This window comes from Miniopterus schreibersii, assembly GCF_964146895.1.
Source record: "Miniopterus schreibersii genome assembly, chromosome: 2".
Taxonomy (NCBI): domain Eukaryota; kingdom Metazoa; phylum Chordata; class Mammalia; order Chiroptera; family Miniopteridae; genus Miniopterus; species Miniopterus schreibersii.
Window position 1 is genome coordinate 163,496,440 of NC_138102.1, and position 19,291 is coordinate 163,515,730.

Genomic DNA, 19,291 nt, shown 5'->3' on the forward strand with positions numbered 1-19,291 from the left:
AAAAGAGAACACTTCGTGAAAGTTCTAACCTAAGCAATTTTTTAAATCCCTTATTTGAATAGACTTTAAGCTTTCTCCCAAATCACTTTCTCTTTTGGGAGTGTGAGGAGTAGGAAAGTAGGGGAGTCAATGTTTCCTGGGTAAGCTACCGGCTTTTTCAATTTTCACTGAAGTTTTCTCTGTAACTTGAAAAACATTTTTAAAAAAATAAAATTCTTTTAGCACTTTCCCAGAGTTACCACTGTCATGGCATTACATGAATACTAAAAAGCTGACTTTTACTCTGGAAAATGTGCAATTCAAATTCACATCAGATCATGATTATAAACTATCATGTTTCATGGATCATTAAGGTAGTCTTCATTCACATAGTTGAGACAGTGAATGGAATGTAAACAGATGCAAATTTTAACAAAAGTAAGTTTATAATAGCCTCTGACATAATCTAGTCAAATTAAGAAAACTTCCTATTAAGAGCTTACTCATTTTAAGTGCTAAAATCTGAAAGCTCAACCAATTTAGGCAAAAATATTTTATAAACTATATTTCATTTATCTATTCAGTAAACTGCATATCATGAATATAATTTAACTTTTTCTAATTTAGTATCATCAAGAACATCAAGTTGATAAAAAGTGATGCCTTTAATATAGTGATAATATTTAAAGGAAAGATAACTTATTATATTAAAAGACCCCAAAGTATTATTATTTCTTTAATCTAGTCTTGCTGATATCACTGTATCTTTCAGTCAGCCAACATAGTACTCTAATATAAAAAATAAGGACAAGGCTAAAGGTTAGCAAACGTGCCATATCTTCTAAAGAGTAAACTGACTTTACATAATGCTCTCTCTCTTACCAAGTGAAGTAGGCTAGATTTTATTTATGTTTATTTTCTTCTGGGTTAGAAGCTGTATTTTACAGATATTAAAGGCTGTCAACAATCTGTCAGATAAGTAGGATAGCTATTTAAAAGGAACAGCTTACAGGGCCCAGCAGGTAATGTGAATTAATGAAGAGAAGACAACCAGACGTGAAGACTAGGCACTATCTGAAGGCGACAGTAGCTACTCAACTGTAAATTATTTTTCTCAAGCAGAAACACACTCCTGGCACTGCCTAATCTTCTATTTTTCAAGAGATGAGTTATCCACATTTTTGTGTAAAATCTCACAGCTTTGTTAACAACTAGAGAAATAGGGCAGTGGCTAAAGGATATAATAAGTCTGTTGGCTGCCAGTTTGTGGCAACTGAAAGAGAACTACACTGTTAAGATTCTCATTTGTACTGAAATAGAAAACTCTAGGCCCTGAATTCAAGTCATCTCTTTACTGAAATATTGTTGTCACTGTGTATTTGGAGACATCAGTCAGACTAGAAGTGAAACATTTCTTCTACTCCTCTGTGTAATGCAGACTAGAAGTGAAACATTTCTTCTACTCCTCTGTGTAATGCAAACATTCTATATGGGCTAAGTTATTTAAAAGAGTAGAGCCCAGTAGTAAATATATATCACTAAGTTGATATACTTATTTTAGTTGGCACTTCTTGCTTCTGAGCATGTTATACAAGAAATTTCCATTTTTAAACATACCACATCCCCTGATCCAATCACATTTGATAAAGTATATGACATCTGAGAAGCAAATAAACTGAAAAGTATTCAATATTACTGGAAAATTAGCATGCCAGATTATTTGTGGAATATTTCATGGTACTATTCAGAAACATTATATAAATTGATCCTCAGCATATCCTTGCCAAGTAGACAGGAATTTCCCCCCATTTTATAGATAAGAAAACAAGAGTCAGAAAATAGACTATGTTGGCCAATATAAGAAAAAGGTAGCAAAAATAGAATTTACAGTTAGGTTTGAACTCCTGGTCAGTGTTCTTTCCACTATCTCAACATTTCCCTTAAAGGCTTATGTTAATGAAATGGCTTATGAAAAAGGGTAAACAAATGGAAAGGAAAAGAAGTGATAATAATAACATAAAATCTCAATTATCCAGCTCCCAGATTTATTATGCCCTCAGTTATTCAACATAACAAATAACCTGGAATTCAGCACAGAAAATTTGAAACTGTCACCAATCCCAAAAGTAATAATCCCAGTGGGGTCTAGTTTATGCTCATAGTTGTAAAAACACAACATGGCACTGAAAGAATTAACAACAATATCCTGAGTAACCACAGAATGTTGGTGTTTCCCACATGTTACAAGTAATAATCAGTGGAGTCATCTTGTGGAGAGTGGAGGTAAATTTTATAGAACACAATAGAAGGCAAAAAGAGTGGATCATTAAAATTTCCCTGAGGTCCTACCCTGAAGATCAACAGAAATTGATCAATAATTTCAACCTAGCCAGTTTTTCTCCAGCAGTAAAGACTACCAAACCAAGGACATGGCTTGTATTTTTGAAATTTTTGAAATACAGTGAGTTATTCATACTATGAGAACCATGACAGCACATTCACTTTCCTATGTCATACTCACTCCAGGGCACCACCTTACCAAAAGGCATGGTGGCTAGAATCTCTCACACATATTGAATTTCTTCTTCTTGTTCTCTTTTAGGAGACTTACTTAAGTAATGTTCGGATTACGAGAATCTACCATGTTATATAAGAATCCCAAAAACTTCACAAAGTAATTAGTTAATGAAAGTAAAATAAACGTGCTAAAATGTTGGTGAAACTGAGTGAGTGATCCCAAACATTTTAGGCCACTGAATACTAAGTTAGAAAAAAATTGTTTTAAAAGAAAACTAATAGGTATAAACATAATTGTGGTAAGGCAGCAATTTTAAACTGTTAAATAGTGTAAATAAAGATATAATGCTCTACCTTCATGAAAATAAAAAAGAACATAAATAATATATGTTCTAGAATACTCTCAAAACTGAATTCCAGTCTCTTAGCACCTGGAGCTTTATAAATAAGTGACCTAGACCCTGACACTAACATAGGATCATAATTATCATATGTGATCCGGTTTCAAACTTTTATTTTCATCATAACAGCCTGATGTTCTTTTTATTAATAAACTTATAATAAGTGTTATAAATTTACATTATAAAATAAGTACACAAAAATAAAATAACATGTATCCCTTTTATATACTAGGAGCCTTCAAAAGAATTTAATGTGCAAAAAGTTGCCATTTTTTAAAAGTTTCTGTATTTAGAAAGTTCGAAACTTACTGTTCTATGTCATATTAGTCAGGGATATATTCATACTGTATTGACAAAGCTAAGGAAATGTATTATATCATATAGAAACAATTTTTTAAAGTACTGCGATTTAAATATTAGTGCTAATAGCATAGCTGTTCTGCTATCTGAAATATTACATGAATAAGAACTTCATTCTCCTACCTTTCTGGATTACTGTGGACACACAATATCTCAATAAATGTTTCTACTTCAGAACAGTATTAAGAAAGCTTATTGAAAATTTTGAAACTAAACTTACAAAACCATTGAGTTATACTACTTTTAAATATACCACAACTTTAAACTAAGACTAAAGTAAACATCAACAATTAATCAGTTAATTAACTGAAACAATTGAATATTTACTTCAGTTTTGTTGCATTAGAATACATTAGCTATAAAGAAAAGGGATAACCAGACCTAGATGATGTGAACTTATTTCTAAGTTCAAAATCTACATATGAATACCAATTTAAGTAAAAAGTAATTAGGATACAAAGTTGGCACCATTAAAAATGTGAAAGAATTGGATGGCCCAGAGGAGGCAGAATAAAGAGCTTGAAATCCATAGTGCAAATTAAATCTAACAGTGAAGAAAAAAAAAAAAAAAAAATTCTGTCTGTAACTATGATTTCTATCCAGAGAATTAACATTCTTCCCAGAAATCTACCAAACAATACCTCCAAAACACACACAGACACCAAGAAAAATCGCACTCTTCGTGCAAAACAAGGTTTAATTATGGCTTTTAAAAAATCTATTCGGATTAATATATTGTTTTTTATTTCTACAAATAAACATCAAGCAAACTAAAATATCCAACACAAAAGGAATATTAAGTTAATTAAAGCCAGAAAAACACTACTGGGTGATCAAATGTTCTGGCAATGACAGAACATAAAATGGTGAGAAATTACAGGAATTTAACCTTTGACCTCACCATCCTATGCACTGTTTCCATAATAGAGGCTTAAAGGTTCTATCAGCAAACATTTCAGCTTCCTACCAAGCAAGCTCTAAGTTCGCCTTCCTGTATAAACTCAGTAAAATTCAAATGTTTTTTAATTAAAATCTTCAAAAATAAAGAGTAATTGTTTCTTACCTCTGGTTCTGATGCATGTGACAATTCTCCACACTGGCATAGTTGCTGCCTAAGCAGCTACAAAGGCTAGGTTAGCAGCCATTTTGAGACAGCTGCACTGTCTCAGTTGCACTAAAGTGTAATTAAGATGGCTGCAATGTGCACTCAAGAACTCACACAGTGAAAACTCAGTTATGTATCAAACAAAGCCCCTCCCACTTTGTCAGCCTGCAGGAAACTGAACACAGACAGCTAATGCATATACTGCAACAAACAATGCAGCTACTCAGGACACAGAAAACAGAGAAGGCAGCAAGCCAGTTTTGTAACATAATGCCTGTGAATCCGGACTTGCAATACAGACTTTGGGCACATCCAGATCCCAGACAGCTGGAAGTCCATGCCACATATTAGCAGTTACAGAGATGGAGCCAAATCACACACAGCAAACATCAGGGAATTCGCTTGAAAGAAAGCCTCCATTTCAGTCCAGAAAAAAAAAGTCAAACCATGCTCAAGGGCCTTTTTTTTCCCATCTTTTATAGTACTTTTATCACAAAAAGAATGACAATTTTTATAATTTCTGGAAAATTATGTTAATTTAAATCATGATAATCCTTTTCCATTTTTAGAAGACTAATTAAAGATTTTTCCCAGAATCTAAGCCCCAAAGTGCTCAAATCTAGCAGAATGGTTAACACCTGCAATCAAATATTTGAATCTTGACAATAATTTTAAATAACTGCTGGGGAGGGACTAGACTCATTAGAGTTATGATGACAACAATGTCTATTTTAATTAATCTGCCATAAAGATAAAAACAACTTTTCTTCTGTAATCTAGATGGTCAAAAAGACATCTCCAGGTAAGTATTTGGTCCCAGGGCAAATTAAATTTCATGCCCTGCTACAGACCTCCCAACATTTTAATGTGTAAGTGAAAAGCAAATAAAAATAAAGAATGCAGACACCTTTGAGTAAAAAAACAAAGACGGGAAACAAAAGGGTAAAATTCAGCCTGAAAGTGGGTCTATTAACAAGATAAATTTGAGACTGATCCCAACAAATGTGTCTTGGCAGTAACCTACCCATCAAGAAAAGTGAAGGACAAAAGCAGAGAAAGAACCTGTTTTCTTGAGAGCTCACATCAGCTAGGAAATCCACCTTTTCCTTCTCTCTTCCTTTGTTTACCTTCCTAAAATTTAGCTGCCGTGTGCTATCTTGTCTGTTCACCACCTGATATAGGTATTTATTAAAACTTGTTTAAGAGGGGGGCTAAAAGGAGATTGGCCGCATAAATTGATGATTGTTCAAGCTGAGTGATGGGCACATGAAGTTCATTATTTCATTCTATTTCTTTATACATTCAACATTTTCCAATAATAAAAATTAAAAAAAAAAAACACCTCAGCTTTTAAAAGGTCATCATTTATTCTCCAGAAGGCAAACTGGATAATGTACGTAAAAATTGCTTTAAGTACTTTATCAGAAAAAAATTATACTTGATCCAAGCCATACTCATTCTTCAAAAATTATAACCAATTCTCTGAAGTGGCTTAAATCTATTCGTTAAAAGCAAGAGGTTGGTAAACTGGGAAAGATTTGAACAGAATAGACATTACTGTAGCACTGGAATGTGACCAGGGAAAGGGGGAAAAAATAGCCAGAACATTTAGAGCTGCCTGATGAACAGCTTATGATCTTCAGGAAGCAGATTCTTTTGGAAATCTGTTCCACAAAGATTTAAGTTATATACCACACTCTCAAATATGATCCAACCTAAATTACCTTTTTGATATTGTTGTAATTAACCTGGTTATTAATAATAGGAAAGGAGCATCGGGAAGGCCAGACGTTATAGGTATGTCATTTGGGCAGCTTTGCCAGGAAGCTGCAACTTTACACTCCCCAGGGGGCCAACAAAGAGGAGATAGACACATGCCCAGTAAAGCTGGGGTGACATAGGGAAGGGGCTTACTGTCAGTAATACCTAAGAACAAAGGTCATTGGCCGGAATGGGCGTGGCGACTGTAAAGGCTGGAAATTTGAAATATGTAATCCCCTGAACAAAGGAATTTACTCTCTTGTTGCTCTTGGTTCCTCTTGTGCTCTTGCTACACTTGGGACTTGGGACTCTAGGCTTGTGGGGCGCTCCTGCATTCGTCCACATGACCCACAGCCATGCATACCCCATATGCAATGGACTAATGGACTACAACTAGCCTGATACTATACTAGACCCAGCTCCAACTTGGAAAGGAAACTCTGGAGACTGGCTCTGATTTTAGCTTTACTAAAGGGATGGAATTCCACAAAAATAAAGCTTTCTACCATATCTCATCCTCCCGTGGGGCCTCTGGAAAATGCTTATTCCAGTGGTACCCCAAGAACCCCACTTCCACCAATACCACTATCATTGACAATCCTTTCCTTACTCTCGTTTCTCCTCATTATGCCTATCCCCCAAACCAGGTGTAATTGCTCTCTAGGTCTTTTATACATACCATCATTATACTCACCATACTGAATTACTTATATCTTTATATATGAGTTTCTAAAGGACAGAAATCACATCTTAATTCATTTCCCATTCACTTCATTAGTGTGGAACACAGTATTGGTTTGTTCAATAGATGGTAAGCTGAAACATTCCCAGTGTTTTCATTTCTACCACAAAAATCTCAGCAAATTCTACATCTTGAAGAACGTTCTTTTTTAAGATCTCAACTCTTCTAGGAAGAGGAAGAGTCAACCGATAAGTTGACTAACTTTTTAGTGTTAGCCTAAAAACTTCTGTACCTCAAAACCCAAGATGGAAAAAAATACTTTTTGTAGAACATTTTTCAGTTTTCAGTATTTCTATAGTCATTACATAGGAGCTACTACGTGCTTAGAAGAGTTGAGCTCTAAAAAAGTCTACAGAAAATTATAGTATATTAATCTTTAAATTTTTAATACTACTAAGAAAGAATATAGCTTGCCTATATAATGTCATAGATTACAAGAAGTTTGTTTTAGATAGGGTGAGTCATAATAAACACATTCATTGTTTATTTGTAAAAGTAAACCTATTTGGAAGCTATTTCTAATGTTAAACAGTTCCATGATTGCCCAAGGTTTTAAGCTCTTCCTAAATAAAAGCTAGCACTTTTCACATTGTTTTATTTGGCTCTTAAAATGACCAGGTTTAAAGTAACAGTCCTATAATCTCTAATTTTTATGACCAGAGAATGTAATCATTGCCAGGGGTCATACAAGTAGCAATGAAAAAGAACTAGAAGATTACTATAGTTTTTATATATCATGTATCACACTATTAGAAAATTTTCCATTTGTTGAAAATCCCAAAGGCCCTAAATAAAAGGTTTCACTGTATTAGGTAGGAAGTTAACACACTTTTCATTTACTTAGTTAATATATTTTAGTTACACAAGTTATTATCAATATTATACATATTTTAAAAGGAACATTAGAAGGGTATTAAGATGGTAAACTGGAAAACACCTAATCTCACTCCCTCAAATCCCATTAAAACTACAGTAAAGGTATTTATTTGAAGCATAAATCCTCAAGAACAAAGAGAAAAGTAAAAGAAACAATTGCTAGAAAGGCTTTGGGAGATGGGAAATAAGCAGAACCACTGGTAACTAACCTAGCAGTTCCTAAAACACCATATTCCAAGCTGCACTGGAGACAAGTTAAAACAAACCAATCTGATTAACATGGCAGTAACTTCAAAAAACATAGGAACTAGATGAACTAGGTACCTTTGGAAATTGGAGTGAAGGGAGAAAATAGGATGGTGTGATTAAAAAAGAAAATACTACAGAAAGCTGTTTGTGTAGCAGTCAGATACCCTAAATGTCCTCACCACATTCCACTGAATACCTGTTCTCCCCAATCCCAGCAAAAGTCTGAAAACAACATCTAGAGTTAAAAATGAAAGCAACATACCAAGAAGAGAGGATTGGGCGCTAAATGCAGAGACCCCCTAGTCCTCTTGCTCCATTAACCTCCAAGAATGCTGGCAATCAGACCTTGAGTCTCTATGTATGAACATAGAAGACTATTCTCTGGCAGCATCTAACAAGCTCAAGGTACAAGACCTTAAGATCTTGGGAGCTCTTCAAAAACAGCCCACCCAGATCAGCCTATAGTGGAGTTCAAAACTACAAATTTAAATATTCTGTTTAAATATTCTAATCATTTTCTAATCTTCCACAACATATTATGTAGTCAGACAAAGAGAAACAGGACTAAGTCAAACATGGAAGACAAAGACAAAATAAAATAACACAAAGCCATCAACTATGCAGGAAAATGTCTAAAAAAATTAATATCCACAAATAAGAAAAATATTGCATTACTGTTTCAAGAATAGAATACTACAGGCAAGAGATGAAAAACATAAATTAACAACATGATAGCACTGGCTGGTGTGGCACAGTGGTCAGAGCATCAGTCAACACACTGAAAGGTCAAGGGTTCAATTCCCAGTCAAAGGCACATACCTCGTAGGTTGGGGTTAATGTGGGAGGCAACCAATCAACGTGTCTCTCCCATCGATGTTTCTCTCTCTCTCTCTCTCTCTCTCTCTCTCCTCCCCCTTCCTCCCTCCCTTCCACTCTCTCTAAATATAATGGAAAAAATATATATCCTCGGATGAGGACTAACAACAAAAAAGAACATGATAGAAAAAAATTAAAAACTCAATAGAAGAACTGAATGAATGATAAAGCTGAACAAATCTAACTGAGCAAAAAGAGAAAGTTATAAACGAAAGGAAAAAAATATAAGAAAACTGGAGTACCCAACCAAAAATTCACATTGGAATGACAGAATGGCAGAAAAAAGATATCACCAATGAAATCATTTAAGGAAAATTTTCAGGCAAGAGTTACCAAACTGAAAGGACCTGATGAATGCCAGCCAATGATAAACTTTCAGAATACTGGAGACTAATAACAGATTCTACAAGCTTCTATTGAGGGGGAAATAAGAAGTAAGAATGGCTTCGTATTTCTCAGTGCTAATAGAAGCAAGAATATAATGAAACAGTGCCTTCAAAATGCTAAAGAAAAATGATTTCTAACCTAGAGTTCTATACCTAGCCAAACTATCAATCAAGCATAAAGACAGAGGATAATTTTCAGACACAATATCAAAAAACATACCTCCCATATACTGTTTCTCAAAAAGTTACTAGCCAATATGGTCCCCTTCCCCTAACAACAGATGTCAATAAGACATGGCATAAAAAACAAGTGTTCTGCACAGAAGAGGAGTGAAGGAAATCCCCACAATGGTGAGTAAAATTCTAAGGATGACAGTGATATACCAGATGTAGAGAACAACTAGCCTAGACTGGAGCAATGAAACTCAAGAAACAAAAATGAAGTCAAGATCCTTGCTGCCACTATACCTAAGGGGCCCTCCCTCACAAACTAAAGGATTCATAGATAGTTATTCCTAGATATTAGATACAAAGTAACACAAAACATTTTTTTATACTATTCTGAGCAATGAAAAATTAAAGACATGAATGAGTAAATTATTTCTGATGGTAAAGTTAATAGGTCCTCTTCATTTCCCAGACTCTCATGTTTATGTAGGTCCAATTATAAAGACAGCCAGGGAGGCACTATGAACTATACCCACTGGCCTAGGCCTGCCACACTTTCTGGAAGATGGGCAAGGAGATGCTTGAGTCATTATCTTAAAAATTCAAAAATCCAAATGACTATAATTCAAAACTGAAAACATTCACATTGTATAAATAAGCATTAGTGCCCCTCTTCTCATTTTGCAGGACTTAAAAAACTGAAAATGCTGCCCGGCACTCGGTATTCTCTGTATCCATTACAAAATGGTTTCCACCCTGCAACTTGGAGCATATATAAACAAAGTTTAATTTTGTGGAACTCATTTTTCCATGTTGAAGAAACTAAAATGACAGGAGACACCACTGAATTTCCCACGTAGATTACAAGGCAATTTGAGAACGAACACTGTGAAATTATTATTTTTTTTAATTTTAAGGCACTAGCCAATTTGGCTCAGTGGTTAGAGGTCAGCCCGCGGACTGAAGGGTCCTGGGTTTGATTCTGGTCAAGAGCACATACCTCGGCTGCAGGCTCAATTCCCTGGGCCACATGCGGCAACCAACTGACGTGTTTCTCTCACATCAATATTTTTCTCTCTCTCCCGCTTACACTCTCTCTGAAAAGGAATGGAAAAAATATCCTCAGGTGAGGATTTAAATAAATAAATAAATAAATTTTTTAAACATTTTAAGATTTTTTATTAATTTTTAGAGGAAGAGGAAGGGGAAGAGAGAGAAAAACATTGATGTGGGAACAAAAACGATCAGCTGTCTCCTGCACACCCCCTATGGGGAATGGAGCTCACTGCATCCCAGGTGTGCCCTGACCAGGAATTGAACTAGCAACCTTTCTGTGATGGGGAGGATGGCCAACCAACTGAGCCACACCAGCCAGGGCTGTGAAATAATTTTTTAAACTCTTTGGCTGTCTAAAGAACATAGCAGGATCAAATAGGCAAGAATTTTAGAAAAAAGAAGCTCCTCTAGTAGGTAATTTCTAGACACTCTAGGGAACTGACAAGGACAAAGAGCTACTTAGTGATATTTTTGTAATCTACTATGTAAATACTGTTAAAACATCACCTTATTTTTATCTGTAATATACCCCACAACTGTTAGGAACTCAAAGGTAAGAATTTTATCCTCAAAATTCTTTCTGCACATGACTCCCTTGAAAAACCAGGTATGCCAATATATGAATTTTCCATATGCCTCAAACTTAAAAATATTATAACAGAAATCTTTCCAAACTAAATCATACTTATTTGCCTTCCTGAACAAGTAAAACATAACTAAATATTCTGTATAATTCAGAATCATTAATGAGATTGTCAATTACCATAATGATTACAGATTATATAATGGTTACATAATGATTGCATAATAAATACTGATTCAGTTCTAGTAATACCAATTCCCAAACTAACCTCAAAACTATGATTTTAAATTCTTGCTTCTAACACTGGAAATCTGAGACCTCTACACTATCAAGATACTAGCCTCATTTCTTGCCACTATCCATATATATTTTTCTAGTAGCACTTCTCCTGCCCCAAATTTGCTAGTTCTCATCTATTATAGTCTGAAAAAACAATTTTCATTTGTCAGAACTAGGAAAAGTTCTCAGGTAAAGGCAAAGGTTACACAAAAACAGTAAAATATAAAAATTTCTGTAGGAGATTTTCTTGAAAAAGACTCAACATGGCAATTTTTCATTAAAAAAAAAATGCTTGAGAAGCCAATAATGTCTTAACATTTCTACCTATTTCCTACGTTTATTTTCATAAAGTCAATAGTATTTTAACATTTGATTTCTATCTTTACTTCCTTTCTTCTTTTCATCACTTTCAAGTGTAACTAGTTCAATAAAAATATTTTGGAAATAATCTGATTTTCTTTCCTATATCCATTATGAAAATGATAAAGTAGAATTATAACTGAAATAGGTCACTATTAATCAAGATTATACTCTTCAGTGCAATCAGTACAGATTTAATGGAAAATGAATTTAAATAATCAGGGAGACATACTTATGAGAGACTATAATATTTTAATGTTACCAAACAGACCAAAAACAAAAATTTTTACTTTTATTATAGTATAAGGTTCCATCCTGACCAGAAAGTCAATATAACTTCTCAAAATTCCTCCATTAAAAAAAAATGTCTATGTCAAAGAAGAAAAATTTGGTTTCAAGTATTGTAGAACATTTTATCATAAAAACCTATTTTTCCGACTTCTAACTTCATATTTGCATTATTTTCATGTCACCATGTCCTAAAGCAGATTAAAAATAGAAATGTAGTCCCATATACTCTACCAATTCATCCCTATTAACATTATATCATCACTCTGAAACCACTAAACACCACCTAAGTGAAAAGTAACAGGTATCACAAATTTTCCCAGAGTTCCTAAAAGCAGTACATTTTTGTGGGATCTGCAGGAAGTGTATATTCATGAATACAGAAAAACAAACATTATAAAGATTTAAACTTAATTTAGGTTTAATGCAATTCTAAACAAAACTTTAAATAGTTGGTTTTAAAAATTTAACTAAATGAACCTATAGTTCATCTGCAAAAAGAGGAAGACGAGCTTAAAAATTTGTGAAAAGGAATTATGAGTATACATTTATATAGTCTATAAACTACAGCAAATAAAACAATTCAGTACTGCTATATGAAAGAGGCCCAGATACAGTGGTTATTAACTTGCTTTCAGATTTTATATTACATATTCCTGTGAGAAGCTAATGAAAACTCAAATAAGTCTTTCCCCAGAAAAAATGCACCTATGCATACTCACATAACATTGGTGTACATCAAGGAATCCAAGTAACTCTTTAAGCCTATCTATCAAACCCCAAGTTCAATATCTCTATTAAATGAATAACTGATAGCTCAAACCTAATAATGTCAAAAGAAATAACTCAAAGCAATAAGAAAGGAGATGGCTCACCAACACAAAATTCTAAGAAAACTAGGTATTTAGAAAAAATGCAAACTAGCAGCCCATCTTTAAACAATACATCAAAATAAACTCCATATACACTAAAACGTATTTTTTGTTAAGATCATTAAAACATCTAGAAAAAATAAAATAGATAAACATTTAGTTTATCTCACAATAGGCAGAGAAGTCCTAGAAGAAACCACAAATAAAAAAAGCAGTGCAGCCCTGACCGGGTGGCTCAGTTGGTTGGAGCATCTTCCCATACACACAAAAGGTCATGGGTTCGATTTCTGGTCTGGGCACATACCCAGGTTGTGGGTTCGATCCCCAGTCAGGGGAGGCAACCAATCAATGTTTCTCTCTCACACTGATGTTTCTCTCTCTCCCCCCCCCTTTTCCTCTCTCTAAAATCGACAAAAAAAATACTTCAAAAAAATTTGTTTAATGTAACACTTCTCAATATATAAAACCATGAGCAATTAAAAAGTAATAAACTAAAAAAGCCTGCACAAAATATAAATCTGTATTTATATTTATATATATTTATATGTATTTTTAATATATATTTATATATTAATTATATTTATAAAGCTGTATTTATATATTACAGGCTAATATCTGCAAATAGTTGTTACAAATAAATAAATAAAATAGTATCTACCACAGAAAAATACACGAAAAGACCTCACACAGCTAATTCACACCAAAAAAAAATGAGAAAACTGCATATACACTAAACATTAAAAAGTTCAGGTTCAACCCAAAACACTAATTCAAAAGAATATATGTACCCCTATGTTCACTGCAACATGGTTTACAATTGCCAAGGTTTGGAAGTAGCCCAAGAGTCCATCAATAGATGAGTGATAAAAAAGCTGTGGTACATTTACACAATGGAGTACTACTCTGCTGTAAAAAGGAAGAAAAGTTCACCCTTTGCAACAGCATGAATGGACCTGGAGAACATTATGCTAAGTGAAATAAGCCAGTCAGAGAAAGACAAGTACCATATGATCTCACTTATATGTAGAAGTTAATCAACAAACTGAACTACCAAGCAAAACAGAGAAAGACTCATAAATAGAGAGCAGGCAAAAAAAAAAAAAGATTCGAGTTCACTAATTATAGGAAAAAGGAAGCTAATAAGATATTATTTTCAAACACCAAACTGATGGTAGTATGGGAAATACTGTTTAAAAAACTAACTTTTTATCAATTTTGTATTACTTTAAAAGTCCTTTGAAACAGTAATTTCAAAGAAATATTATAAGATGTAGATTATGATTCATATACAAGGATGTTCACTATGGCATTAATTATAGTAGAGAAATGGGAAACAAGCAAAATGGTCAACAAGAAAAAAAGGATTAGCCCTGACATGTGGCTCAGAGGTTGGAGCGTGGGACGGGGCAAAAAAGGGTCCTGGGTTAGATTCCCCGTCAAGAGCCCATACCTGGGCTGCAGATTCCATCCTCGTGCTGGAGGCAACCAACTGATGTGTCTCTCTTATATCTACGTTTCTCTCTCTCTCCCTCTCTGCATCTTCCCTCCCTCCCTTCCTTCCACTCTCTAAATATCACTGAGAAAATATCCTCAGGTGAGGATTAACCAAAAAAAAAAAAAAGGCCTAGTAAGTCACAGTACATTCTAAATAGAGATAATAATATGTGGCCATTTAAAAACATATTTGTTGAATATTTAATAATTTGGGATATTTTCACAATATATCATATAACCATTAAAAAACACATTCTAAAAGAATAATAAAGTGGAAAAGTGTCCACAATATAATATCAAGTTAAAAAAGCAGGAATAAGATTATGATCCAATTAAAAACAGATTGACCAATTATGGATTGATTGATCAACTATGGAAAGGTCGAAAAAAATCACCAAAACATTGAGCATTTATTTCTAAGTGTTAATTTCAGTATAAGTTCCAAATGTGCTATAAGTAAAAAAAAAAAAGTTTAATATATTTATCATACATTAAAATTATAAAGTTAAAAAAGACTATTTTAATGGTTCATGGCTTTATCAAACTTTTTACCTGAACTAAATTCTATAATGCTTAAAATCCACAAAACTAAAAAAATTTTAAATAACCCTAGTAACTTCTACTCATTTCTGAAATAACCTAGTTTTAATATTTATATATGCTGCATGTGTCAAAATTTTGTAGCATCGTAACTATCAAAGTAAAATTTCAAAACAAGCTTGTATTGACAGAGTACAGATGAACAAAAAGTGGATGTTCCCAGAATTCATTAATCTTAGTTTTAAGTTTATAGAACTATATTTACCTTTCTAACAAACATGACAGCAAAATTGTCCCACCAATAAATATTTACATTGTTCATTATGTTCTTCATTGTTTTCAAGTACCTCTTACGATCTTCAACATTAACCTAAGAGGCAATCCTTTGTATATTCAAATGAAAACATCAACTTGAATATATAAAGCAAAATATTTCACTTTTCTGGAAATGCAAAGCAAACCATGCCCTAGGATCAAAGTTCTTTTCTTAACCTAAATATGTATGTGTCTACACATACACACATACATACACACAGAAACAAAAAATAGAACATATTTTTAACTCTACTAAAACACCAGGAATAATGTCACAGGAGATGGGGGAGGGGTCTGCTGGGTAAACCACTCCAGAAGCATAAAAGGGAAGATTGCACAACTGCCCTCTAACTATATTTCTGTGCAGAAGACTCCAGAAGCCCAGGAATTATATCAGCAGAAAATCTGCTGTTAAGAAAAAAGAATATTTCCTATCACTCCATTCTATTTCTTATGTAATATCTTTTTTCTTTTTTTTTAATCCACCAACCACAAGTATTCTTTTCAACTACATCTTGTCAATGCTTGTTTAGGCAATAAAAATGTCCCTAAAGCAACCAAGATTGCAAAGCAATAGCCACTTCTCCATTTGATAAGGGACTTATTTAAACTTACTAAGAAACTAATTGTTATATATACATACAGATGAAGTTTATGAAAACCATTTACAAGTTTTTTGCCCAGTAAGAAATAATGTGCATAATGGTAGAATTATATCAAATCATATAAAATTTCTCCCAGGGGTGTTATGTAAGATTCAGATATAGTGACACAACCAATTTAAAACTAAAATAATCAATAGCATACTTATAACTACTTTCTTTAAGAAAGTAAAACCAGGAACGCACTTACAATTTAAAAAAAATCAAACACAATTTTATCTCATACATATGTAGATGGGCAGTGTATTTTGTAAATCAACTGTTTATTGATGGTTCACTTAATTTCCTCATAAAGGCCTCAGTGCAGTTGGAAGTTCTTTACAGAATTCTTTATCAGAAAAATTTACCAAGTAAATTTTATATTTTATATAGTATAAACAAAATGCTAACAAAATGATAATTTTAAGAAAGTAACAAAAATGATCTAACTGAAACAGTAATGGACAAGTGATCAGAGACCAAAAAATGTAAAATTCAAATGCAAATATGGTCAGAGGCACACAAACTAATTAAAATTAAAACTTCATTGACTTAGGATCAAATATTTTCTAAAAATAAATATCCAAGGAGATCGAAATTTCTTTTTAAACACCACCATATAGGTCTTCCCAATGTCCCCTCCCCCTCATATTTCCAAAACTCAAATTGTTTCTATTTTGTAAACATTCCATGATAACAGCACTGGTAAAAACAGAGTTAAAAATGTATTTACAAATATGCAGTTCAAATAAATGCACTTCCTGTGTGAACACCACTAGGTGTTGATCTTCACCTTCCTAAACATAAGCTTGAATCCAGCAAAACTCTAAAAGTGAAATTATAATCAAGAACCATAAGTGACAATCACTTTTACAGAAAATTAAGTCCACAGCCTCTCAGAGAATCGGAGAAAAATAAGAAAACAGTTGAAGGTCGGTATAGAAGTACAACATAAATGAAACATTTTTCTTGAAAAATGTGAGAATTTGAAGTTACCAAAATGTAACCCCTCAAGAATGAGGAAAATTAAATCTAGAACCCAAATGGCGTCGGACAAGAACATTAGATCTTGAAAATGAATATTGCGCTTGCGCAGCCACCGCCCCGCCGGCTGCACAACTGCAGCTAGAGCCCGACCCCGCAAGATCACGTGCTCCCATGCAGCGCCCGCCCGCAGCTCCGCAACCGCGCACGCGCAAACACAACTCCCGCAGCCGCCATAATGCGGTCTTGACTCTTCAGAAATATAATAATAATTTAAGAAAACATGGTTATAACAGCCCCTAGGATGCACATATACCTTTCCGGGCGGAAGAAGCGGGAAGGGGAACCAAGTTCCTTCCCACGGCGCCGTTCCGCGCAGCCGTCCCCAATGCTGCCGCCTCAGCCTGGCGCGCTACAGTCGCCGCCGCCGCTCCTGCCGCGCCGCCGCCGCCGCCGCCGCCGCCGCAGATTCAAAAACAAACCCGCTGCTCCCTTGCACGCGCGAGGCCGTTATGCAAATTAATGTAGGCGGGGCTCGCTGGTCGTAATATTGACCACGCCTTCTGTGATATCAGCCAATAGGCTCACAGGCTGGCTGGTCCGCATGCAAATTACCTGGTTTTTTATTTGAATGAGGAAAATTGGCCCCGCCTCCTGCCGTAGAAAAGAGGAGGTCTGAGGTGGTGGCGCTGCGCCTCTCGGTTGCAGTGAGGTGTGTTGTTTTCAGCGGAACTTCCCTCAGCCAGTGAGTAGCACTTTGTGAGCGCCCTCTACAAGTCTTAGAAAAAAGGAAGGAAGGAAATAGGTAGGTGGGAGTTCAAGAACTGAGGGAAAGATTTTCAGAATGGTTAGAGTATGTTGATTGGTTCATTATTTATATTAAAAATTCACAAAGTATGCTTTAAACTGTACAAGTGATGAGGTAATGAGGAAAACATGTCTTTTCTTTCAGTTGTCCTGTGCCAGAGCAAGCACGTCCAATCATACACTTCCACCAGAAGTTGTATCCCACTTACTCAGTTTTGCATTGGGAGCCAACCCTTAATGAAAGCCAGTGGGTTGTAGTGGAGAAGGTGCTGCTCGGTTGGGACTTCTGGGCTCAAATCCAAGTAATTGTGGTTACTTGCCTGTTACTCAGAATAAATGGGTTACTGTTTTCTCATCTCTACTTCTTACTTGCTGCATGTTCTAAACTTCTCTATGTAAATGGCTCCTGAAATGTAAAATGGGGATGATAAAAAATAGCTTCTATCTGGTAAAATTTCCATGAAGATTAAATTTTGGTAAAATACTTCAAGTAATACTGTGTATATAATAATATCTCCATAAATGTTAGGTAATAGTAATCATAGTAATAGTAGTAGTAATAGTAGTAATAGTAGTAGCAGTACTTGTCAGACATAGCTCAGCTTGAGCAGTTTCTACCTGCATATCCTACACCACTATTAATAAATAATATGAATTAACCACAACCTGATAATTTGTATTATTTTCCTCCAATTTGCAGAAAAGTTTACTGAGGTGTTAAGTAGGCAAACTTGGGAAAACTCAAGAAACAACTCTTGGGGGTAGGAAGTGTGGTAAACAGAGTTCTAAGATGATCTTCATTTACCCCTTTGTGTTCACACCCTGCATAATCCTCTCCCCTTGAGTGTGGGCAGAACCCACAACTTGCTGCTAGCCAATAGAATATGGCAAAGGTGAATGAATTTTGCAATGTAATTAAAGTCCCAAATAAATCAATTTTGAGTTAACCAAAAGAGAGACTATCTTAGACCTAACTTAATCTGGAAAAAGCCCTTTAAAAAGGAAGTGGGCCTTCCCTGCAAGGAGAGATTCTCCTTGCTGGCTTGTTGAAGAAGCTGATGTGGAAAGTTACTACAAATGTCCTATAGAATCTTTGGGTAGCCTCTGGGACCTGATGGTGAACTTCAGCCAACAGCCGGCAAAAAAGTAGGACCATCAATTGTATAGCCATAGGAAATAAGTTCTACCTACAAACCAAATGAGTTCAGAAGCAGTTTACCAGTCAAACTGTCAGATGAAAATGCATCTCAAATAAGTAACCTTGATTGTAACCTTGTAAGTCTCTGAGCAGAAGATCCATCTAAGACAGACCCAAACTCCTGATACACGGAAACTAAGATTCTAAATGCATGTTGTTTTAAGTTACTAAATTTGTGGTAATTTGTTACTTGACAATAGAAAACTAATACAGGAAGTCATCAGAGAATTGAAGGGATATCTGAACCATCTTTTAAGGTACGTAAGTGACCTAAATAGATGAAATGGGTCCTATTAGAAGATATTTAACTGGCACTCAGTAAAAAAGAACCAGTACTGAGATTTTTATCTGGGAAAGAGGGGCCTCTGTCCTGGTCCCCATATTTTAGAGACTCCTACATAAACATACTCACACATTTAAAAGAACATATGTAGTATACCTTTGTCACTCAGAA

General features: G+C 34.6%; 1 protein-coding gene across 4 annotated transcripts in view; it reads right to left on the bottom strand.

Moving 5' to 3' along the window:
• ATF7IP (activating transcription factor 7 interacting protein) overlaps window positions 1-17,541 on the bottom strand; it is a 110,217-nt gene extending 92,676 nt beyond the window's left edge. For 2 of the 4 annotated variants that reach the window (XM_081129382.1, XM_081129378.1), the window contains exon 1: window positions 17,149-17,541. Coding sequence is in view for 2 of the 4 variants with exons in the window: in XM_081129381.1 (XP_080985507.1) it covers window positions 4,321-4,337 (17 nt within the window). In the remaining 2 variants the exon portion in view is untranslated. Of the gene's footprint in view, window positions 1-4,320; window positions 4,641-17,148 lie in introns of those variants that run through there. The other 2 variants (XM_081129381.1, XM_081129377.1) reach the window with 1 other exon arrangement.
• Window positions 17,542-19,291: the final 1,750 nt, after the last annotated feature.